This window comes from Zingiber officinale, chromosome 2A, assembly GCF_018446385.1.
Source record: "Zingiber officinale cultivar Zhangliang chromosome 2A, Zo_v1.1, whole genome shotgun sequence".
Lineage (NCBI taxonomy): Eukaryota > Viridiplantae > Streptophyta > Magnoliopsida > Zingiberales > Zingiberaceae > Zingiber > Zingiber officinale.
The window spans coordinates 157,305,528-157,331,782 of NC_055988.1; the positions used below are offsets into that span (position 1 = coordinate 157,305,528).

General features: G+C 34.6%; 1 protein-coding gene across 2 annotated transcripts in view; it reads left to right on the forward strand.

The window, feature by feature from the left end:
• The window catches only part of LOC122042874 (bifunctional aspartokinase/homoserine dehydrogenase 1-like), a 68,300-nt gene that overhangs the window by 5,661 nt on the left and 36,384 nt on the right, over positions 1–26,255 (forward strand). For both annotated transcript variants that reach the window (XM_042603248.1, XM_042603247.1), the window contains 5 exons: positions 2,000–2,087; positions 2,167–2,259; positions 10,197–10,237; positions 14,994–15,047; positions 15,124–15,287. In XM_042603248.1, the coding sequence (XP_042459182.1) occupies positions 2,000–2,087; positions 2,167–2,259; positions 10,197–10,237; positions 14,994–15,047; positions 15,124–15,287 (440 nt within the window). The remainder of the gene's footprint in view (positions 1–1,999; positions 2,088–2,166; positions 2,260–10,196; positions 10,238–14,993; positions 15,048–15,123; positions 15,288–26,255) is intronic.

Below are 26,255 nucleotides of genomic sequence, written 5' to 3' on the forward strand. Positions count from 1 at the left end.
ATGTGGAGAGCTTTAGGGTTGCTACCTATTTGTGCCAAGAAAACACTAGGAATACGAGATGAGAAGTTGGATTTTATTAGCTTCAAGAGTTCATCCATCTGCTCTTTGTTGAAGGGACCTGAGTCGGCTTCTTTTGTAGTAGGATAACACATGCAATTGGTACTTATATCCTCCTCCATGGGGTTGACTAGCAATGTCATGACCATGGAGTTTTCAGCATCCCATATGGCATGCAGCGGATCATTAAGAGCAGGAGCCTTTTTGTCACCCGTGATATAATCGATTTTTCCTTGCCCACGGATATACATTCGGACGGATTGTGACCATCGGAGGAAGTTGTCACCATTTAGGCAGATGCTGGTGATCTGGACTGAATGAGAGTTGAAATGCTGTTGCAGGGTGTCAGAAGGTTTTACCATAGTGGCAGGGATTGTAGTGGTTTTGGACGTGACTTTTGACATAGCTCTGATACCAACTTAGAAAATGAGGAAGAAATAATTTCTTATACAAAAGAATAGGTACACGATTCTCTTGTTTATAGAGAGAATTTACAATAGAAAGGAAACTAATGAAAAGGAAATTAAATAACAAGGAAACTAATTAAAGCTAATAGTTGACAAATGATCATTTTCTATTTTTCCTGATTTGTATATCTTTGATTTTAATGATGACAGGATTTCCAACACAAAGATAACGTCAATACGACCATTTTGGTCAGATTCGTACATATCAATTGACTAAGGTTCTTCAATTGACTATCTCTGCCATCTAATCTACTCAAGTCAGAATAGATGCCATTTCAATTCTCAAGCAATGAGCGATTAGCTGACAACATCATCAATATGGCTAAATAAATGATAAACTATACCACATGGCTGCTGTTAAGTTCATGCCTAAATAAAAGAATTCTACCCAAAATTCAAAATATAGTTCACTTCACTCGATCTCTTATCTCACATGTCTTCCAACCATGTTCTATCCTTCGAGTCATCTCAACAAGCCTCCAAGTTAAGAGTCTTTCTCAATCTGGGTCCATTGGGCTAGGATCCCTTCAGACATGGAAGACAATCATCATCTAGCCGGGACTTCATCTATCAGTAGCTCACTTCTAGGATTTCACTGGCCACACTGCTAGGACTTCACATGCCGGAGCTTACCTTCATAACATCACTTGCCAATATGGCCAAGCTACAAACTAAATAGATGATAAACTATCAAATTGATTAAACGAAACCAACTTGAATTTATGCCACTTGTTTTTAGCCAACCATATCAAAACCAACTCATGTACGATTGCATCAACAACCTCCACTTGAGTCAAGCTCTTGGAAGATGATTGTCTGCACAATCTTCTTGATTGCCCTAATATCAAAGAGGCGAAGAAAGAGAAGAGGAGGAAAGGGTAGAATGGAGGGAAGTTATTTACCATTTGAAACCCTAGTTTTCATCGTTCGCAAAGGAATGAGAACTCGCATTTGGGATCCACCAAGGAACAGGCAGAATCATGCTTTTTGAATGTTGATTAGTGGGTTGAACAAAAAATTTTGTTCGTCATGATTAGCACTAAACAATTTTTTTAAACCATTGTTTGTACACCATGAAAGCATCAACTACGTTACATGAACCTCATGTACCATGTGCAAATCATATCCATGCTAGTGTCCAGAATTGTATGAGGCACATAAATGTGTCTCCACCACTAATTCCTATTTCAAACATCCTTTCTATATAACAAGTGAAAATCCTATTAATATATATCTCCTTTCTTTCCAATTTCCTCATGTGGGATCGATCATATCATGCTTCCTCTTTTTGTTCCTCTGTATAACATTTAGAAAACCTTTTAGAAAATTCTATTTTTGAAAATATTAAACATTAATCTTCTTTGGCTTTTTGCATGAGGTGAATAGTTTTTGTGCTTGTTTTCCTGTGTTTCTTGTAGATTAAATGTCCAATCCTTGGCTCTATTTGTTGCTATGCTCAAGTGCATTTTTTGTAGGTTGGAGCAGGCCTTCCAATAATAGCTTCCATTACTCGTGTACTTGGATCTGGAGATCCCATCTATCGTATCATTGGAAGTTTAAGTGGTATCTATTTAAAAAAATCTCTTCAATTCTATAGACTGTTTTCAGACATTCTATTTTTTTCTCCATGAAATGTGCATAGGTACACTTGGTTATGTTATGAGTGAAATAGAGGATGGTAAGCTACTTAGTGAAGTTGTTTTAGCAGCTAAATCCCTTGGGTACACAGAACCAGGTATCAACTACAACTTGAGATTTTAGTTTAAACACTAATATGTGATTGATGATTTTCATTGTCAGTTAAACTTTGGATATCCATATTGTTCAGTGTGGAGTGGGAATGTTCATTCATTTTTATGGATTTTTCTATTTCTTCTAAAACTTTACTTTGTACGCTAATAAAACTAATTCATATTAACTTACAATTTGTTTTGAGTTTTTTATTCTATGAGGAAATCCTACATTGGTAGGAACTCACTCTGACCACACACACTGTCTCCTCCAAGGGTATTTTGCCAAAAGACTTCTCTTCCTCTAAAAAGATAGAGAGAATGCTCTTGTAACAATCTTGTAACAGTTAAATTCCTATACTTCAAACCGTCTTATTCAGACACCAGTTACTTCTTTTTATCAAACTCTTTGCTAACTTATCTACTAAAATAAATATCTCAGACTTCCATTTTGGTTCTTTCCAGTTGTCCTAATTGAATCAACAAATTTCTTTCCTTATTTAAAGCAGCAGTTATTGGCCTTCCCTTTTGCTCAACTTCAATAGTGGTTATTTAATATCAGTTCCTACTTACACCACATGTTTTTTTATTTCACTAGTTACTTGGAAATTTTGTAGGATTTCTATGTTCAATTGCTTGTATTTCAAAGTTGAATTTGCCATTGTGATTGGCATAGTCCAATCTAACTATTTATTTCCATGATATGGAGATCCTATGTTATATTGCATTAACTCGCCGTAATATAGAGCCTTATTCTTATATGTTTAGTCTCTTTGTGCATTATTCTTAGTTTTATTTATTCCTTTCTTGATTATCTGAAAAAATAATTTGGCAGCAACTCTAGTATTAATACATTGAAAAATAACTAAAACTTTATCTATTGGTGCTTCTTATATTTGGGAATTGTTATTGAGATCTATATATGGTTTAAAATCTCATGCAGCATGGGACGAAATAAATCATTCCGACTGGCATGACGCCGACATTGGCACGCCCCGCGACTTTGCGGACGCTCATGTGGAGGCCTTGCGGTCGTGTGGACTCCTCGCTCGGAGGGCTGCAGCCACACAGACACCTCGTGTGAGGCCTCATTGTTGACATAGTTTTTTTTCAATTATTTTTTTTTTCAATTGAGTTTATTTTTTTCAATTTTATTTTTTTCAATTTTATTTTTTTCAATTTTATTTTTTTACCATTAATTTTTTATTTTTTTTAACGTTTAATTCTCCCTCTTAATTCTTTCTTCTTCTTCCCCATGTTTTAATTTCTTTCATCCTTAAACATATGAAAAAAATTTCATTTTAATTTTTTTTCTTATTCCTTTCCTCCTTAAATACACAAGAAAAAATTTATTGATTAAAATAAATTAAATTAATTTAATTTAAATCTAATTGATCCTAATCATTGTGTCGATACTTTAGATAAATCTAAATTAATTTTTACTCAATCTTACTTTTTAAAATATTAATTTAACCTAATACTAAGTATTTATAGTAATGAAATATTATAATAATATTTTTAATTAATATATGTTATATTTTAAAAATATCAAAATTGTATTGGGTACTACATGATACGATACTGAAATCATATCTTCATAAATCAAAACTTCAATATGGCTTGAAATTTTAAATCATGGATTTACATGCACTAATAGTGGTAGAATTCAAGGAGCAAAAATCAAAATGATGATGTCATCCCACGCTCATAATAAAAACATACTCATAGGACCAAGATCATCTCCAAAATATGTGTAAGGACATAATGTTGTCATGCCTGAGGGTGTAATTTTCACTTGCCATGAGGTACTCATCAGAGGTACCCACTTGATGATAGGATGATAAAACGAACCACGAGCCATATAGGCACAAAATCAAGATAACAAAGAAATTTAGCCAACTTCATATATTTATTTATATAATTTTTTTTGCAAAATATAACATAGTTGTATAAAACAAAAGATTATATGAATTAAAGGGAAATATATTAAAATAAAACCAAACAAAAAATTAGTAGGTCGACATCTCTAAGTAGTTCTATAATTAGCTTAAACAAACTATTATATCAAAAAGATGTAAATTTGCTAAGTCGTAATCACAAAAGATGAATATGAATTTAATATTCGTTAAAGATCAAGGAGTCATCCAAGTCCAAATTTTATATTATAACTTTGAACTTTTCATTTCATTTTTGTCCTTTGATGTATATTCATATAGATGTCTACACATTTTATCAACAATTTTTTATACTTTTTCTTACTTTTGTTAATCTAAATTATTATCATCTTTTATCATAAATTAAGATAGTTTGCAATTATAATTATTTGATCACTATGTATAAATATCATCCATGATATATTATAAATCAACTACCTGTAAATCCACTAAAATGTAAATCAATAGAGTTAGTATCATTAGTGTGATAATGTCATTTAACGTATGGACTAAAAGCCCTCATTGGTGGTATACAACAATATAGCATCGTTGCGTAAATAAATATTAACTGTGCATGACTCCTCGGTACCACATCCTTGTGTGAGCAGTAGGTTCTCTAGTACAAGGTTAGACTAAGAGTCTTCACATTTTAGTATTTCTTTGCTTTATTTAACATCTTTATTATTTTACTTTAATTTTTTTTACTACCGTTAATCTATTCTGGGTTTATCTCTCAATGGAACGATTAACCTAAATCGACTTTTTAATATAAACAATTCTACTTGATTATATATGAGCATAGGGCCTTCATATTAGAGCTATGAGAATACAAGTATCTATATCTATATCATCAAGTAGTATATAATATCATACAAATTGAATGACAAGTATCAACTTAAGAGATATTTAGAGCATCCATTTTAATTTTTAAAATAAGTTTTTCTATGTTAATAGTTCGTACTAGCTCAACATCTTGTTAATAATTGATGCTCTACAACCTACCTCTGTAAGGTAGGAAATCTACATGCTGTCATAGAGTATCTCAAAAGGTTCATTTTGAATAGCAAAATAATAACTATTATTATAGGAATACACGTGGTCCTCCCAACTGTAGGCGTTGTGGAAGCATTTCGGATTGTTAGAAGGGAGAGGTGAATAGCGACCTGTAATTCAAAACTCTTATTTCTCTTGCTAATGATTTAGCAAGGGCACATATACATTAACAAAATAAGTAATGCATAAAGAGAAAGAAGTGACACAAATTTTACGGTTTGCAACCCATGAGTTACTAGTCCAAGAACTATTAGCGTCTGAAAGCCTTTTGGTCGACTGGATCTTTGCTGACGCGACATCAACCTTTATCCGCTTCGACGACTACTCTATAACAACTTTGGATGACTCAGCTCCTAGTTGCCTTAGGCTCTCTGGTCGCCTTGAGACTCTTCAGTTGCCTGGAGTTTGCTAACGTGGCCGTTCTGATCCGTTTCGCCAATGGACCTAGATGATTGAACGACAAGCTTCCGGTCGCCTGGACTGCTTTTGGTTGTTTGGAATATGGTCAACCTTTATACTTGACCATTCGTTGATCTTGCTTGTTATTCCCGTGTGACTGGCAAGAGGAGGATAAATTATCTGCAAAATAGAAATAACCCCTTTCTCGATCTTTCGACTTAGTTAGATAGTACAATTAAAATAAAACAGAAATAAATTGAACAACTAAAGAAAGTAAGACGGTTGTTTACTTGATTACAATCTAGGTGGTTGTTAATCCAAGGTGTTGAAGAATGCTCCACTGGACGTTACTCTTTCGCTGAAGGTGGAGAAACCTCTTACACACTTTCTAAGCTCAGAAATCACTAGGAAATTGAATACAATTGTTGTAGTTTAGTTGTTGTTTAATTTCTAGGTCCAGGTCTTTTTATTAGCTCCTGGAAAATATTATCCGTAATTTGAAGGCGCCTTCAAGGTGGTCCAAGGCGTCTTTAACGAGACAAATTTTATTGCCGAAGATAAAACTTTATATTTGGCTAACGGTCATCTAAACGCACCTTCAAGGTACTTGAAGGCGCCTTCCATGAGAGATCGAAGGTGCCTTCCTCATTTTAAGTTCGCCACTATATATTAATTACGTTCATAGTTTCGTTCGCCACTACTATCTTAAGAGTTATAATTCTATCTCATTTTCTAACTACTCTTACAACTTCATCCTTTAATGTACTATCTACAACAATACCCGCTCCATTTCTTGTTTTACTCTTTCTTATGCACCATAACTTAAACTCCGAGTTCTCTATCATCTTTGTCTTCTTACCTACCTAGTTGGTCTTTTGTACATATAAAATACTAATTCTTCTAGTAATCATCGTATCTACTAACTTCCATTGCTTTACCAGTAAGGGTTCCTATGTTCTATGTTTCAAATCTTAAATTATAAGTTTTCTTATAATATTTATTCTTATTCGGACTCGATTGAATTAAAGTTAAAATTTTCAAATTTAAGATTTTTTGATAAAATTAAATTTTAATTTAAAAATAGTTTTTTCTTAAATAAATTAATCTTATCTAATTAAATCACATCTATTGCAATAATAATTAGACTTACATTACAAAACTTAGAATACAAAATTCTTTACTTATATTAAATACTAAATTTTATTTTATTTAAAATTTTATGTTACTTTTTAAAATTGTTTGCATATCTAAGTAAATTAAATAAAATTAATATTTTGAGTTTTATAATCATGTAAAAGTTAATTTTAAATAAAGTTTATAGGTAGATATGGTAATTAAGATAATGCTAGTTTAAATCCAATTCAATTTAAATTTATTTAAGTTAATTTACAATTAAATCAAATTTATATATAGGGAAATATGATTTTTTTTTTGTACTTTGCAAAGGTCATGAATTATTTAGTTATTTAATTAAATAAGGTTATATTTTAGAGTTATTATTTTTCTTTTTTTTCCCCTCCTTATCTATTTTGCTTGCAACTCCTATATATATGCCCCTTCGTATGCTTATGGTCGCCTGCAACTTGCACTCACTAACTTGCTATCTGTGACTACCAACCGTTTATGGCTACTCATCACACCTATTGCTCCCCTTCCCTTTCTCCCATGACTTACATATGTCCGACCAACAGTGCTGGTGGTTGCAAGACGTCCACATGTGACTATCCACCACCTGAGAAGAAGAGGAAAGCACATGTGACTATCCACCACCTGAGAAGAAGAGGAAACGAAGAAAAAAAGAGAGGGCTGCAAGAAGAGAGGGGGGTGAAGAGAAGAAAAGAAAAGGGAGAAAGAGAAGGAATGAAGCTAGCGCATGGAGATTTCGACACATGCATCATGGGAAGAAGTCACATGGGAGAGGAAAAGAACTAGCGAAGAGTGAGGGAAATTATCGCTAACATCGTAAAAAAATTTTAATTTGTTTTAAACCTATTAAATTAGTTTATCCTACTTAAGATTTATTAATATAAATTGACTAAATCTAACCCAAATTGAATCTCGGTCAAACTCACGTAACTCTAATCTCTGCACCTACTCGAACCGAATTTGCCCTTCAACTCAATGTTAATTTTTTTTGACATTCTGGTTCGATTATTATTATTATTATTATCATTTATTTATTTATTTTAAATAAAAATCAGTATTTAATAAATATTCCTCACCTTTAAGGTAGAATGATTGGTGAAGTTAGCAAGCTACTATACAAGATGAATATATTATTTTAGACCTTGGAATTAGTCTAAGCATCATATGATATCATATTGTCGGAATAAAAAAAGATTGTTGATTATTGAGGGTAAGCAAAGATTTGATACCCTCTTTGCAATTTTAGATCATGTTGAAAAATAAATATTAGGCAGCCCTGTTGAAAATTGAAGATTAAGTAGGGAAAATAGAGATTAGTCCACCTTTGATAGTGCAGCAGACACTCTGAATCATTAGAAGGGGACAAAATGAATAGCGAATCTACAATTAAAAAATATTCTTTCTCTTGCTAATTACTTAGCTAGGCCACACACACATTAGAAAAATAAACAAAGCATAAAGATGATATAAAATTTTTACTTGGTTCACACCACCCAAGGGTTATGTCCAAGGCCTATGCACATAACACTGTCCACTAATTTTTTCCTTTTTGGTAAGGTGTCCGAGGTGAAGAAACTTCTTAAACAATGATTGAGTACAATAGAGATAAGTAAAAGCTTGTATAGAAAATAGAACAATTAATTTTCGAGCGTGGTTACTATTCTTTGAGCCTCAAGCCTGCCTTTATAGTTTTTGGTCTCTAACCATTGAGTTGCTTACGTGACAATGCTCCGGTCTCCCGGAAGTTCTTTTGGTCACCCAGAAGCCCTTTCGGTCACCCTGGCCTTATTGAGTTACTTATCATCCTCATCCAAGAATAGGTTACTCTTTATTCGATCTTGCTGATTTGACATCCTTCTAGTCGCCCAGACCATCTCAAGTCACTCGGACATGCGGTCAATCTAGATGTCCTTCTAGATGCCCTGACCTATTCGACATATAAGTACACAGTGCATAGGTCGCTTGGATCCATTCTTGTCGCTTATAGTTCTAGTCTCCAGAAACCCAATTCTGGCTTGGAACTCTAAATTAAGTTCGCATAGGTTGAGTGTTTCTACTCTTGTCCGAAATACAACTCACTAACTTAGCTCACCAACTTGCCTCATATTCTTCCTCCTTATTTCTTGTCCCTCGGATGCACTGAGCTCCTTGGCTCACTCCCTATACGTCCTTCCCTCTCCACTGAAATATCTTCCTCCAAGTTTTTCGTTCCTCAGATGCACTGAGTCTGTCGGCTCCCTTCCTGTATCATTCTTCTTGCATGCTTGCGTCTCTTGCTCTAAGTCTCGTCTCCGATACTCCTCGTCCTTTCTGGTGCCTTTGATGCCCCATACTATTCTTCACCTTACTCCATTGAATTTTAAGTCATCAGGTACCCTGTGTTTTTCCTAAGTCTCTGCATACTTAGAAAACATATTAGAAATCTAAGAAGGCCTAACTTAAGTTACTTGACCAAATATCAAAACTATGGTGGTCCACATCATTTGGGATTCCAGCGATCTCTCACTTAATCATTCGGGGCCCTAACATCCTTGACCTAAGGTTGGATTCCTTTTTTGTTAAAGTTCCTGCAAATAATGAAGTGCAGTAGTATCTAGGAAAGTGAACTTCCATGAATTGACAAAAAGTATTATTCCTTGTAATGTATTGAACATTTGAGTATGAGTTTATTAGAAGTTGCCATCATTCATTATTTCTAAGAATCTGTTTTCTTATTGCTTCAAATCATTTTTTTCTTGCTAAAACAATGATGGATTATCTCTCTTCAATTAATTGTATGTTTAGTACTGTAAATTTGATTGAAAAAATTATGTCTTTCTTTCTCTTCATGGCTTTATCTTGTGCCATTTTATATTCTTCAACCATAGAAATATTATTCTTTATCATACCCTTCTAGTTGAGATCTTAGAGTGCTACTCTGCCAATTGGTTGTTGTCATTACGTGTTGCTTGGGGCAATTAGTCAATGTTTTGAAAATCTAAAGAAGAATCTCCATCATACCAACAAGTCAGTTGTTTACAATTGTACGACTTAATTTAGAGTGGATCTGTCTGTTATTTAGTGGTTTTAGAACAGCCAGTTATGAGGGAAACTATACCACTTGGTCGTTGCTTTCCAGTATAACCAGTTGTACTAGCCATCCACTGATAGCAGTAGTATCTACGGAAATCAATATGCCCTTTTAGTAAGTTGGTTGGGCATGACACTGTAAGAAACTGATCTTTTCTTTATGCTTGTCATGTTTGGTTATTCTTATTATTTTTTTCTGAGTTACTTTCTACGGAAATCAATATGCCCTTTTAGTAAGTTGGTTGGGCATGACACTGTAAGAAACTGATCTTTTCTTTATGCTTGTCATGTTTGGTTTTTCTTATTATTTTTTTCTGAGTTACTTTGTACATTCCTAACAGATCCTCGTGATGACCTTAGCGGGATGGATGTTGCCAGAAAGGTTTGACTTCGACATGATTTTGTTTTGGTTCTTACTCTTCTTGTGTTTTTACTAAATGTTTCCTTATTGACAGCATAAACTCCATAGCAGTTTATTCTCTAAGACATTCTTCTCTTAAAACCCTTTTTAAGAAAGCTCACCCGTATTTCAATTATTTGCCTGCCTATAGCTTAAGACTTTTGGCTTACTACTATAAAAAAGGCAGAGACAATGGAATTATTTGTGGAATTTGTGAATTTTATTTGGTTTGACAGTAGCTAACTTTTGCTCAAGGTTCTAAAATTTACTAAGCGTTAGTCGGGCGCCAGACCAACGCCTAGCGCCTAGGCAGGGACTATGTGCCACTAGGTAGATTCCATGGTATTAACATAAATTACATAATAAATCACGTATTATAACTCCAACACAGTAACATCAAATTTAAAATGAGTTCAAAATTACACAATTAATAAAATATCATATATTTATTCTACTTCTTTTTCTCTATAATTTTCAACAACTTATTTTTCATTGGACACAAATTCAATATCATCATTGTGATCCTCCTCTGCTTCTTCATATGCAAAATCATCCTCGTGAAGTTCTCTCACTCTAGAGCTTCTTCAGGATTGTAGATTTTTATCTTCTCTACTTGCTTCATCAATCATTTGCCAAATGAGCCTGGAACCTACTTCAACTTCATCATCTTCTCCACCATCAACAATTCAACCTTGTGCATTTGAAGTATCTTTTGCAAGAAGGACATCAACATTCTTTTCATTTTCTCTTCTTTTTTTTTGTTTAACAATCTAGAATTAAATTGGACAAATACTAGATTATTCAACCTGTTAACATCCAACCTATTTCTTTGCTTTGTATGAATCTTTAAAAAAAAAAAGAGAAAGTAAATATTATAGTTAGTAATATGAATATAAACTTTAAAATTAATACTTTAATTAAAGACTTAAAGTTTAAAGCTTACGCCTTTAAATACACTCCAATTTCTTTCACACCTAGATGAATTTGTAGTTAATGAAAGTATCCTCAATGTCACTCTTAGCAAGTTGGGTGTGTGAGCACCGTATGTACTCCACTATACACATGGATTAAAAGTATCATCATTTTTTTTATATATTTTTTGCTTCCAATATTTTTCCAAATAACCAGTCTTGTATCTATATTTTGTAAATTTTTTGTTAATAATTGTATCTTGTAGATTAAATTCATTGGCATGCAAAATTTTCATGTATTTAAAAATCTTCGTCATGACCTCATAAAGAGCAATAAAATTATCTTTATAGTAAACATAGGGATTCTACAATAAAAAAACATAGTATGCAATGATGTATAGTCTATCCTTCATTTTCACTCAATAATCACTATGATTGGCTAATAATTTGATTCCACATTGTTCAGGGCCACCTTGTTATCTTGTTTAGCTTGAAAAAGTTCCCCATATAAAAACCCCATGGATGACTTTCTATCTCTATCTAACAATCGAAGAACTTTTACCAAAGAAGCAAATATTTTCAAACAAATATTTCTCCCATATTACTTGTAAACATGACCCTTAAATTAGATTTTTTTTTTTCAATCAAACTTTACAATGTGAGAAAATTTGTTACAAACTTGGTAACTCCTGACCGGGCTATGTCTCTTTTCTTCGTGAAACTTCTCATTAATCACAAAGTCTTATGGTGAGCATAAATGAAAATGGTAAAAGACTTGACTTGCTCAATAATCTTTTTATATCGTGGAAGCTTGTTAATACTTACAAGTATGAGATTAAGTGAGTTGCACATGAATTGACTTTCTATCTCTATCTAACAATCGAAGAACTTTTACCAAAGAAGCAAATATTTTCAAACAAATATTTCTCCCATATTACTTGTAAACATGACCCTTAAATTAGATTTTTTTTTCAATCAAACTTTACAATGTGAGGAAATTTGTTACAAACTTGGTAACTCCTGACCGGGCTATGTCTCTTTTGTTCGTGAAACTTCTCATTAATCACAAAGTTTTATGGTGAGCATAAATGAAAATGGTAAAAGACTTGACTTGCTCAATAATCTTTTTATATCGTGGAAGCTTGTTAATACTTACAAGTATGAGATTAAGTGAGTTGCACATGAACTTAAAAAGATCTTAGGTCGTTTTTGTCTTATCAATTTAGCTGCAACCATATTGTTGGTGCTATTGTTTGTTACAATTTGAATAATATTATAGGCTCCTATTTGTTCAACACACTTGTCAACATACTCAAAAATAAGTTCAGCTGTATATGCCTCATCTGAAGACTCCTGAGACTCTAAAAATGGAGTACCCTTCTTGCAATTAATACACAAATTTAAGATGCTTTGCCATTCTTCTTCATGTTTCTTCAGTTGCTTTGTTCTTTCAACTTCGGCTTTCAATAATGGCTTCATGAGTTGATATTGAGTTGGAGGTTTAAATCTTGATCCAAATTGACCCACTGCCTCCATTAGTTGCTTGAAGCTATCATTATCAATAGTAATGAATGAGATTCTATTTTTATAAACCCATCTCCCAATATATTATTGAATTTGTTGAGTTCCCTCTTTGAAAAGAGCCTCATTTATATTTTTTTTTACGAAACACTTTCACTTGAACCTACATTTTCTGGAGCAATTACTGATGCATATCTATCCATGGGACCAAGTGGAAGAGGTTTTTTAAATCCATCTATTCCTTCAACTTTAGGACCATTTTTTTCGTCTAGATAAATAGTCACCTCTGCTCTACAACTTTATTCTGTTTCTCCCTTCTAAAATAGTCTGTTTGTACTTATTTCTATCTTCTTAAGATGCTTTTCAACAGCCAGATATATTTTCTATGTGCTCCTTGATCCTATACACTCCCCGACATCGTTTTTCCACACAACTTGCCTTGAACTTTGTCAGGGTTCTTAGGATCAATCAACATCCCAAACTCCCATCCGATGTCATTTGACTTTCTACTAAGAATCCCGGATTCGGGTTGAGTGACGGATGTGGTCGAAGATGGATTGCTTGCCATTGTAATCTATTGTTAATAATTTAATTGTGATAACCTGAAAAGTGATTTAAGAATAAATTTAGAAACTTTAGAATCATTAACAAGTCTAAGAAAAAATTATATATCAAAAAATTAAGATGTAATTATATATGAAATATTAAGATATAATTATACTGTACAAAATAGCAAAGCTCTACAGAGAACCTACGCGAAATATGATAGTCTCCCATGGTTCTAAAGTACAAGATAGTCATATAAAAAGAAAAAAAAAACACTAGGAAAGATTAAGAAATTGAACTAAAAAAACAAGCCATACAGTCAAGGTTTAAAATCTCGACCTGTGCCTAGATTTCGGTCCCAGATCAGAACGATACAGTTTCGGTATAGTATTGTGCTGTGCTAATACGGTTTCAATATTTTTTTTTATTTATATATAGCAATTATTAGATAAATATGTGTATTGTGTATAATTTTAAAATAAATTGTATATTAATTTTAAAAATTGATCTATCAATAACACAAATTAAAATTTTACATTATAATTAAATAAATAAATTATTTAATAATTATTAATTTAAATAATGTATATTAAAATAATAAAAAATATTAGAATATCAATTAAACAGTAAAACAATATAAAATAATAAAAAAAAAAGCAGAATATACATCTGATTTATTAGATTTTTTAAAAATTTTTAAAAAATTTAAATAAAATTTTAAATAGTAAAAAAAGAATTATCATAATATCAATTAATAAAATTTATTAATTTTTTTAATTTTAAATATATTTTTATATATTTTATTAGAAAAATTTAATTAGAGTTTATAAAAGACTATTTGAAATATCACACTTTAGTTGAAAATTATTTGAATTAATTAAATCTTTTTTTAATAGGGAATGCAACGTCATGTGCATCGGTCCAGCGAGGTGACCTTAGAAGTGACCCGCAAGACTTCCTGTGATTGACGCTTTTTCATGATTCTGCCGCGGTGACGCATGGATGACACACGTGAAATTTATGTTTGTGCTGTGCTAGTTTCGCTCTCACACCAGAACGGTAAATACCGCTTGTTTCAGCGGCACAACACAACATTTACACTGCATATAGTTTTCTCTTCCAAGTTCCAAGATTTGGATGTTCCAAAGATTAACATGAAAAATATTGAAAAGCATGAGAGAAAAAAATGAAGGTGGAACAAATTTACCTTTTCAACTATCAATAGGATCGCAGAATGGTTCAACGGTGAAGATGAAACGATATTCCATAGAAGAGAAATCAGAAATGGTTTAGAGAAATAGTAGAGCACAGATTAGGTTTTTAGTTTTATACTTTTCTTGTTTCCTGTGTTGACGTTTAATTATAGCGCGCAGACAACTAGGCTTTTAATTGGTAGGACAAACCCTAGTTTTTATTGGATTTTTAGATTTAAAAGCCCAAAAGGCTAAAAAAAATCTGGCCATCTAGCAGTGCACAGGACGCCTAGCAACGCCCAAGGCCGCCTAGGCGGCCGCTTAACACTTTTTCGGAGCGGTTGACAGCCTAGTGCCTAGAAGGCGCCTAGGTGGCCACTTTGCCCGAAATTTAGGACACTGCTTTTGCTTTATTGTTTTGAGTGAAACAAGAATGCCAATTTTCACCATGCTTCTGATCTTAAACTCATCCCTGTAATAGGATATTAATATTTAAAGTTAAACTTGTTTGGATATTTTGTTTTTGCCATAGTTTAATCGATGATGGTTAGCATGGTTGTGAAACAGGCACTAATACTTGCTCGACTTCTTGGATGGAGAATTGACATGGATGACATACAGGTTTCTCTTGTGCTAAAACTGGAAAATTGCAATATTAATGATGGTAATAATTGTACTTGCAATTAATAATATGCAGGTAGAAAGTTTATATCCGAAGGAACTTGGGCCAAATTCAATGTCCACGGAGGATTTCCTTAGAACTGGCATTCTTTCACTCGATAGAGGTATTCAAGAAAGAGCTAATGCAGCTTCATCCAGAAGTAAAGTCCTTCGATATGTTTGCGTTATTAAAGGGTCAAGGTAAGTTTTGTCACAGTACGAACACTTCCAATCTGCTTGGTTATTCCGTAAATAGGTCATTTAAGATTCCGATTCATGTCAACTTTATGTCACATTAGGCTGTTTAATGTAATACTACAAGGAACAGAACTAACGAATTGAAAAATCAAACTCATGAAGATAACTCAAAAGATATTAGAAGGATAACATAGAAAGAGAGATTGAGGTCTCTTTTAAAGTTTCCATCATTGACCAATTGTAAAAAATAGTCTATTCCAAAAACAATGATTAAAATCATCGAATTTACTATGATTAACATGATAGAATTGGAAAAGTTATTGAGGTTATTTCCTTAGTAATTTTTGTTGGGACCAAATTTATGCTAGAATAAATTATTTCTACTCTTGCCACAATACTAGCAAGGTCACACAAAATATATTATGCAACGAAATAAACACATAAGAATTCAAAGCATTCCAATCACTAACAAGGGATATAATGTAGTTCAGAACCATGATTCCTATTCCATGGCCTATAACTCGTTAGTGAGTCACTCTTGGAAAGACCACTATCTTTCTACTTCACGAATAACCTCCAAAGATGGAGAAACCTCTTACATGCAAGAATTACAAGTGAATTAAGAGGAAGGCTAAGAGTACAAGGAAAGGTTCAATAAAATCTCGTCGATATGTATTTTGCTAGCATTTAAAACATCCACCTTAGCCTTCATACCTCTTCAATCTTCACTTGTTGTTCATTGATTTGTTGCTAATCAACTGACTAGATCCATCCATCAATCGACTAGTTTCTCTTATCACTTTAGCCCAAGTGCTAGCTTCTATTTGAGTAGATTCCACCATCAGTCGTCAAGGCCACTGTATCCTTTAGGTAATCTTACTATAGTAGTGCAACTTTTTCAGATTTATAACTCCTTTCAACTTTCCTATTATAGTATCAACCATTTGGAAATTTTCATCAGTCGATTGACCACAACTCAGTTTCCAATTGATTCAACTTCGAATAGAAACATCATTTTCATTGACTGATCACCTTGAGTAGACTCCTTAGTGGACTCAACTCTCCAATCGACTCAACTGGAACTATGATTTCGATCATCTTAATAATCAACTCTCACCTAAGTTAAAGATTACCCTTGACAGTACAAGTTTCTCATCTCTCATAGCTTATAATTAGAGATTACCTTTCGTAGCTTGACCTCACCACCACGACCATCTCTCATCAAGTTGCTTGTCCCTTGGATGTATCGATCGCTCAACTTGCTCTATGTGACAACCTTCATGCTTCACTTATGCAGTTTGCCTTCTCTAGCTGTCATTAATATTGCACTTCAATGCTCCTCATCTTGCGGTCCCTTTGATGTACCATTCTTCTCCGATCTCTATGGACCTTGAGCCACCGAGTTGTCAACTCGGTCGTGCTAAGTCATGCTTCACAAGCTGCTCTAACACCACCTTAGTGTTTCTCGTTTGCAATCTTTGCCTCATGCAACCTTCTTTGATTTTTATAGACCTCCAAGTGCAAAGTCGTCATCCATACCACTTATCTTGTCAAGTTACGAGTTCTCTAAGCTCCACATATGTCTCAAACACACATATCAAATACAAATATACAACATGCAAGACCTAACTTAAACTTTTTGCATAAACATTAAAACCCAAATTTGGAAAGATCACATAGGGTACAATTGCACCAATAATCTCCTCTTTTGATGTTTGATAATCAGTTTAGGTTAGGGAAATCAACAAATGCCAATAAATGTGATGGGACCTAAACCTAGACTCCTACGCCTAAGCTCCCCTAAAGCTTGGAATTTTCCATTTAGAGGATAACAACCTCCCCTTTACTATTTCTCTTCTCCCCCCGAATCTATATCATCCATTAAAAGAGAACAAGGTTTCCCTTGATAGTTTCTCTTTCTCCCTCAAATTTCAACTTGAGGAGAATAAGTTTAAATCTTTTCTCTCTTCTCGTCCTTTGACATATATAAAAAAGGTGCACCAATAATTTCCCTTTTATTGGTCTCATGCATCTATGATGGTCTTTAACTTGTATTCATAATTCCACAATGAACTATAACATTGATTCCAAGTTCTAATATCCCCATGCTGAAAGTTCAAATTTTAAACTTTTTGCACTGCTTCAGTCTACTCTTTATATAGTCCAATTGATTATAAACAAACCCAATTGACTATCTACCTAGACCAGTTGATTGAAAACCAAACTAGTCAACTAATACATAGCACAATCAACTTTGCACTTGAAACAATCAATTGTGTCAATTTTTGAAATGCATTAGAAATTCTACAAACAGTACAAATATATCAAATTTTATAGAAGTTTGTTTTACTAATATCTAAAGGTAGCTCGGTACACAAAACTCCCGCCAATACGGGGTCTTAGGAAAGGATCGAAGCACATTGGGTCTTTTGTACGCAGCCTCACCCTACATTACAAGCTACTATTTTCGTGACTCAAATCTGTGACTAGTAGGTTACACGACAACAACTTTACGTTGCATCAAGGTTCCCTTACCAAACCATCACAAAACGATTTTATCTGGCAAACTCAAATTGAATTACTCCCATTACATTAGTTTATTTGACATCAAATATAAGTGAACACCATTTCATGTCGCTTAAACATATCTCATATGTTACTTGATATGAGACTATCTCTAATATGCCAATGTTCCTAGGATTGAGTTCCTACTCATTCTAAACCCAGTGTTACACTATAGAACCCTTTAGGCTTCCTTGGGATCCAATGACCATGACTCCCAAATGTGCTTATAGGGCTCTCACTAGAGCTATCATTTCTAGTCACCTTTCTAAGTCTAAATTGTTGAACCCCGTGGTTATTTTGATGTGATCAACAAAGTTAGGTTAAGTCCTGTTTGTTATTTGATCCCTGTGTCTAAGTGTGCAGGAGCTTAGGAGCGCAGGAAGTCGAGCGGAAGACGCAGCTAGCGAGAAGGGCGGCACGGGAAGGGAGCTGACGGGCTCGGTGCGTCCGAAGGACGAAAGAGCTGCGGAAGAGTACACCGATGGACGAGAAGAACGTGCGCGGCGTTCGAGCGACGAGAAGCCGGGACGGAAGCCTGCTCGAGGAAAAGGCCGGGAATTGGGTTCGGGTGAGCCCTATTCCGATTGGCCGCAATCACCCAAGCTATCGGAGCATCGGAAGCTAAAATGAAGTCAAAAGGAGCTGGAACGTAAGCTGGAGGCGCCTTCAACGAAGTGTTGAAGGTGCCTATGCTGCCTGTAGGGTTGGAGGCGCCTCCATCACCTTGAAGGTGCTTCAGACCCAATCCGAGGCACCTTCAAGGGCATTGGAGGCGCCTCGGACCCAGCCAAAGTGGTCGTTTGCAATCGAATAGAGTTTTATCTGGTCAAATCATTGGAGGTGCCTTGAACCCCTTTGGAGGCGCCTTCAACACTCGAGATAGACTTTCCAGGAGCTATATAAAGGCCCCTGGAGCTAGGAAATAATGATTCAACTCTGTATTAAATTCCTAGGAACCTCTGAGCATTCTAAGTGTGTAAAGAAGGCTTCTCCGCCTATAGTAAAGGAGATATTCTAGTAGAGCTGTTCGACCGCCTTGGATTAATAACCGTCTTGGTTGTAATCAAGTCAAAATTCTGTCTCCTCTTTTATTTCTGCTTTTTATTTTATTAGTGTTGCATTTTTGAGTTGAAAGTCTTGAGGAGGGTATACTTTATTTTTCAGGCAATTCACCCCCCTTCTTGCCGGTCCCGTTGCACCAACAAGTGGTATCAGAGCTGAACCGCCTCAGAAGGACTAACCACCAACTGAAGCACAAAGATCAAGATGATGGCCGGAGTGAATATTCATTCCCCGAAGTTCGATGGAGACTTCGCTACATGTATGCGAAAAATGGAGGTATTTTTCAAGACCGAATTTGATATCCTTTTAATAATGAAATATGGATATACAGCGCCAAAAGACAAAGAAGAATACAACTGGACAAAGAAGGAGCAGGCCGATTTCGTGGCCAACGGAAAGGTGGAATTTCACCTGCTCAGTGTTTTGCCGCCCCAGGAGGTAAGTCAGATCGGAAGCTACGACTTCGCCAAAGACCTCTGGGATAAATTCCTGGAGCTCCACGAAGGCACCTCAGAAGCGAAGCTAGCGAGGCGTGACATCCTCTGGACTCAGCTGACGAATCTCCGGATGAACACCGGCGAGAAGGTAGCGCAACTCCAAGCGAGAATCAAGGAGCTGATAACGCAACTGACAAATCTCGATGAATCGGTAACGAACCGAGACTCTATCCGGTATGCGCTCAACGCCTTCCCTAGAACTCCAGAGTGAACGTCTTTAGTAGATGCTTACTACATCTCTAAGGACTTTGAGGTAAGTAGTTTAGAAAGTTTATTTTCTATTTTCGAACTTCACGAGTCTCGACTTGCAGAGCCTAAACAAGTAGAGAAATCAAACCTCAACATTGCCCCACAAGCTGAAAAGGACGATCCCGACTCCGAAACGTCGATTGACGAAACTGAAGCGGCGCTACTGGTAAGACGTTTCAATAAATTTCTTAAAACTAATAAATTTCGATCGCAGTCAAGGAAGAATCAACGCAACAAAAGGACGGTTCGATGCTACAACTGCAACGAGGAAGGATACATCAAGGATGACTGCCTCAAATTAAAGAAAAAGGACAAGGAAAAGTCTCGAAGACCGACACCCTCTAAACGTAAGAGTTTGAAGGCTATATGGGATGAATCTTCATCCTCGGAATCTGAAGTCGAAGCCTTCTCGGGAGTAGAACTGATGGCCAACCACCTTTTTGAAGAAACCAACTCGGAGATGAGCATCGATGAAGGGGGAGGATCATCAGAAGAAGAAAGCTGCGACGAAGGGGGAGCATCACCAAGTGAGGTAAGTAAGGTATGTGATCTCACCTCTACTCAGTCTTTTCAATTTATCAAAATGCTTACGCAAGATCTTGCAAAATTAGAAAAAGAAAAGATCTTGCAAAATTATAAAAAGAAAAGATCTTGCAAAATTAGAAAAAAGAAATGCTGAATTGAAATTGAAATTAGCAAAAGCTTGCCCCTAGAAATGTATGATAATTTAAAATTAGAAAATGAGAAATTGAAAAATAAAAAATAATCATGCATGCTTAATTAAATTTCCAAAATCAAAACTTAGAGTTTATGGAAAATTAAATGGGTATATTAGAAAGCATCAGAGACAACTTAGAAAAGTTCCTAGAAACTATGTACCCCTAATTTCTTAATTAATCCAGTAGGAAGGAACCTTTACTGGGTTCCAAATTCTTTTCTAGACTAAATTTTTTTAAATAAAAATTTTAAAAGCTTTCAGCGAGAAAATTAAACATTAAAATTTCTTTATGAGGCTTTGTCTTAAGTGGTTGTTGCTCCAATAACCAAGAAGGCCTAGTGCCTCGCCACGATCTAGAAGTCAAAATATTGGAATAAAAATATTTAATTAACTTTCTGATAAAGCATTAAAATTAGAATTAAATAATGCTTTAGAAAGGTTCTATTAAAATATTTTTTTTAAAATTCATTAAAAAATATATTTTTTAAACTTAGAAAATTCTTAAAAGAGTTTCTTTGTGAAACTTAAAAATTTTCTACTTTAAATTGTTTTTACTCAGAAATTATTTTGAACATGAATCAAAGTCTAAAGTTTTACTTAAACATTTTTTTAACATTTTCTGTTGAGAAATCATTTTGAAATATTTTAAAAATTTACTGCACTTAGGAAAAAATGAGTTATATTTTAAAAATTTTTACTTATGTTTTCGATCCCATTTTTGCTGTGATCAAAGGGGGAGAGAAAGACACAAGTTCAGGGGGAGTTAGAAATATTTTCAAATTCTGTTTTGAATTTTTTGTAAAATGATATTCTTTTCAAAAATTGGTATCAAAAGCTAAATTTTATGTTGCAATTTTTTTAATTGCAAATTTATGCTTAAAAATGTTAGTTTAGTAATTTCTTCAAAATTACTGCTTGTCTGTTTTACCCTAACTTGAACTTGGGTTGATGCACATCAAAAAGGGGGAGATTGTTGAACCCTGTGGTTATTTTGATGTGATCAACTAAGTTAGGTTAGGTCCTGTTTGTTATTTGATCCGTGTCTAAGTGTGCAGGAGCTTAGGAGCGCAGGAAGTCGAGCGGAAGACGCAGCTAGCGAGAAGAACGACACGGGAAGGGAGCTGACGGGCTCGGTGCGTCCGAAGGACGAAAGAGCTACGGAAGAGTACACCGGTGGACGAAAAGAACGAGTGCGGCGTTCGAGGGACAAGAACCGGGACGAAAGCCTGCTCGAGGAAAATGTCGGGAATTGGGTTCGGGTGAGCCCTATTCCGGTTGGCCGCAATCACCCAAGCTATCGGAGCATTGGAAAAGCGAGGCGCTTTCAACGGAGTCGCCTAAGGCGCTATCGGCGCCTTGAGGGCATCGAGGCGCCTGGACCCGCCAAAGTGGTCGTTAATCGGATAGAGTTTTATCCGGTCGAACCATTGCGGTCAAACCCCTTCGAGGCCTTCAACTGTTAGATGTATACTTTGAGCTATATAAAGGCCCCTGGAGCTAGGAAATAATGATTCAACTCTGTATTAAGTTCCTAGCAACCTCTGAGCATTTTAAGTGTGTAAAGAAGGTTTCTCCGCCTACAGTAAAGGAGATATTCTAGTAGAGCTATTCGACCGTCTTGGATTAACAACCGTTTTGGTTGTAACCAAGTCAAAATTCTTTCTCCTCTTTTATTTTTGCTTTTTATTTTATTAGTGTTGCATTTTTGAGTTGAAAGTCTTGAGGAGGGTATACTTTATTTTTCAGGCAATTCACCCCTCTCTTGCCGACCCCACTGCACCAACATAAATACCTTCTTGGTATTTCTCAACCTAGATAGTTCACCCATACCACAGTCAAATGCTACTTTAGCATATAATGGTACTTTAATCAATCGATTATGCTTCTCTTTAACCTTTGTCTTCCTAACATGACTTCTAAGTTTTTAGGTCCATTTGTGAATTTCTCTAGGGGTTTTGCCAAATTTTCATGTTTTTCCCTTGATTTTCCAATTTAGTTTCCTCAACCTAGATATGTGATGTCTTCTTTGGATGTTCTTACATCTAGGTATATGCCTATCTCTTTAGGTTGCTTTCCTAGATTCTTATCTACTTTCCTATCTGTAGGCCAAGTAGAAACATCGTGAAATCTATTCCTAGACCTATCTTGATATTTAAAGCCATATAATGCATATGCAGATGAAAATATTAATTAACAGTATGCATTGCATGGAAGAATTAATATTGGAATTAATGTCAAATTATGAGACAATGCCTTCTTCTTTACCTTTGGAGCTTTGCTTTGATTTGAGCCTCCAACTTTTTTAATTCTCTCCTTGGCTTCTTTTTCCTCACTATCTACCTCCTTAGACGTTGTATGTGATAGTGACCCCTCTCTCTCTCTCTCTCCAAGTGAAGCAAATGTGGGATTTTCTTTTCTCTTCTTTTTCCTACAACTTAGGTTATAATTTTATCAAGTTTAGGATTACCTTCTTTACTTCATTTTGGGTAAGTGGACACTTATTTTATAGTGTTCCTGTTGGTTGCATCCAAAACAGACAATACGCTTCTTTAATTTGAGGATTAAGTTTCTAATATTTCCGCCTCTATAGATGTGGACTCTTTTGTTTTTTGGTAATCTTCAACTCTTACGATCTGACTAATCATGGAGGTGACCTACCCGATCTCACAAAAATTTTCCACCGGCCACCAGTGTAAATCGCGAAGCGCATGTACCTTTCTTATTACTTTCACCAATTTTGACTTATTGCTCCATCCCCTTTTTCTTTTTGAGGGTTCTCCCTTGTCTTTTGGAATCTAAAACCCCAACTTTATACTGAGAATCATTCCAAAATAGTTTTGAACCAAGCTTCCAACCTTTTCCAAAACTGAAATCTTCGTCATGTGGTAAAACTTCAGACACCATCTTGGCCAACTCTTCATTGATTGGTTGATGGTTAATCCTTTATGGTGATTGGGTTATGATATCATTTTTTGGGACCAAATGTGTATGAATGACTAGTATGTTAGAGAGGGTGAATAGATTATACCTGCAAATAAATTCTTTGGACTCTTGTTATAACACTAGCAAGGTCAAACAACATAAGCTATGTGGTGGAAATTAAAACATAGGAATTGCAAATTCAATGCATATCCATTGCTAATAAGGGATGTAACGTGGTTTGGAACCCTCGTTCCTATACCACGACCTATTACTCGTTGGTGACTTACTCTCTGAAAGTCCACTCCTTCGTATAACCTTAGGAAGTTGATAAACCTCTCAAACATGTAAGTATTATAAGAGAATCAAGAGGAGGCTAATAGTATAATGGAAAGGTCACTAAGATTTAGTCCATGGATTAAAATTTCGTTTCATGTCGGGTGAAACAGATTCGCTAGCTGCCTGACACTAGCACCACTACGGAGGGGACCTTCACGGGTCACAGCGAGGTTGTTGTGAACTCCATAACCTTTGTTAGTCGTAGTGAGGCCATTGCGATCTCCGTGTCCTCCGCAGCCTCCATTGGTCGCGACAAAAAAAATTAGGAAAAAAAAAACTTAGGTTAATAATTTCAATCAACTCTCAACTATAATAGAATAATCTAAACAAAATTGAAGCCTAATAAAACTGTCCTATTAATTCAATATATATATATAATTAATATATAATAAAATTTAAATATATATTTATTTACAATTTGGAGGCGTCATGATCTCGTATTTTTTTAAAACATATTTTATTTTTATTGTTGTTATTTTTTAATATTTAGATTTTTTATTTTTAATTAATATAATTTATATTTAAAAAATATTGAGATCATATTGGCATGATACGATATGGTATTGACATAATATGGTACCGAAACTGTTTATAAATCGAAACTCCATGACTCGAGATTTTATATCATGATCTAGTTAATTTATATTTTGTCGACATTCAAATGTCTACCTTCTTCCCCTTTATATAGCTTTCATCCCCTTTCTATTCACTTGTTATTTAGTTAATTTGTCAATAAATTAATTAAATCCTCCTGTTCCTCTAATTGCTTTAGCCCGAGTCTTCCAATGACAACTTTAGTCGACTAGATTCCACTATTATTCAAGTGGGTGATTGTAGCTCTCTAGTCATCCGATCGTTGCAATGCATCTTTGTTAGATTAATGGTTCCTTCTGACTTTTCTATTGTAGCATCGACCAATTTAAATTCTTCATTAGTCGACTATTCAATCACTCAGCCTCGAACAAAATTGTACTTTTCGTTGGCTAAGCAATCTAAGTTGACTCCTTTAGTTGATTTAATTCTCCAGTCGATTAGATTCAACTCTAATGAGTCCAGTCGATTGAAACGCTAATTCTAATCATGCTAATGATCAACTTTCGGCTAACTTGAATAGTACCTTCTCCTAGGAGTATAAGACTAAAGTCTCTTTTTGGCATTTGGCTTCTCAACCATCTTAGTGCTTTTCATCATGTAGTTTCTTCGTGGCCCCATGCACCTCATGCAACCTTCTCAGATCTCCATAAACCTCCATATTATTGAGCGTGTTGCCATAGCCACACCAAGCCATCATGTAATACTACACCTCGTCGAGTTATGAGCTCTCTAAGCTTGCACAACTTAAACACAACAACAATAATATCAACCATCCTTATCCCACTACGTGGGGTGGGATCCTTTTACACCATTGGGCTCTATCCCCTATTATATCATTATCTATATTTAAATAAATTATTGTTAATCAAATCTTTTTTGGTCTTCCCCTTTCTCGTTTGATGTGTGTTTGTCATAGTTTCACATTGCCTAACTAAAGCATTTCTTGGTCGTCTAAGTACATGCTCGTACTATCTTAAACCTATCTTTCGGAGTTTTTCCTTAATAGATGCAACTCTGACTTTTCTCTAATGCTCTTATTTCTTATTCTACCCATCCTCGTATGTCCACACATTCACTTTAACTTTCTTATTTTTGTAATTTTCATCTTCTACTCATATTCTCGAGTTGTAGCCCAACATTCAGCTACATATAATATAGCAGGTCTAACTGTGATTTTGTAAAATTTTCCTTTAAGTTGTTTTAAAGGTAATTTACGATCACATAAAACACTCGACGCTCTCCTCCATTTCAACCATTCTGCTTGTATTCTATGTAAGACATCTCTTTCCATCCCTCTATCATTTTGCAAAAATGATCTTAAATATTTAAAGCTCTCAGTTTCAGACAACTCGTCATCTCCAATTTTAACAATTTTCTCATTACGTCTAATATTGCTAAACCTAAATTTCATATATTGTCTTTATTTTATTAAGCTTAAAACCTTTCCCTTTTGGTGTTTTTCGCTAAGATTCTAGTTTAGCATTTACTCTTTCACGTGTTTTATCTACTAAAATAATGTTATCTGCAAACAACATGTACCACAGTACTGTGTCTTGAATGTGTGAGTTTATCCATAATTAGTGTAAAAAGATAAGGACGAAGAACTAACCCTTGATGTAACTCTATTTTTATTGAAAATATTTCAATTACTTTGCTTGATGTTTTTACTCTAGTTGTTATATCCTTATGCATATTTTTAATTAGTTCAATATAAATTATGCTAAAACCTCTTTTCTAAAATCTTTCATATAATTTCTTTTTAGGAATCTCTCATAAGCTTTTCTATGTAAATGAATACCATATGTAGATCTTGTTTCCGCTTCCGATATTTTTCAATTAGTTGTTTAAAAAAATGTATAGATTTTATTGACAACTTTTCGGGAATGATTCCAAATTGATTTTCGATCACCGTAGTCTCCTTTCTTAAGCTTTTTTCTATTATTCTTTTCCAAAATTTCATGGTATGACTCATTAGTTTAATACACATATAGTTTGCATAATTCTGTACGTCTCCGTTGTTCTTATATA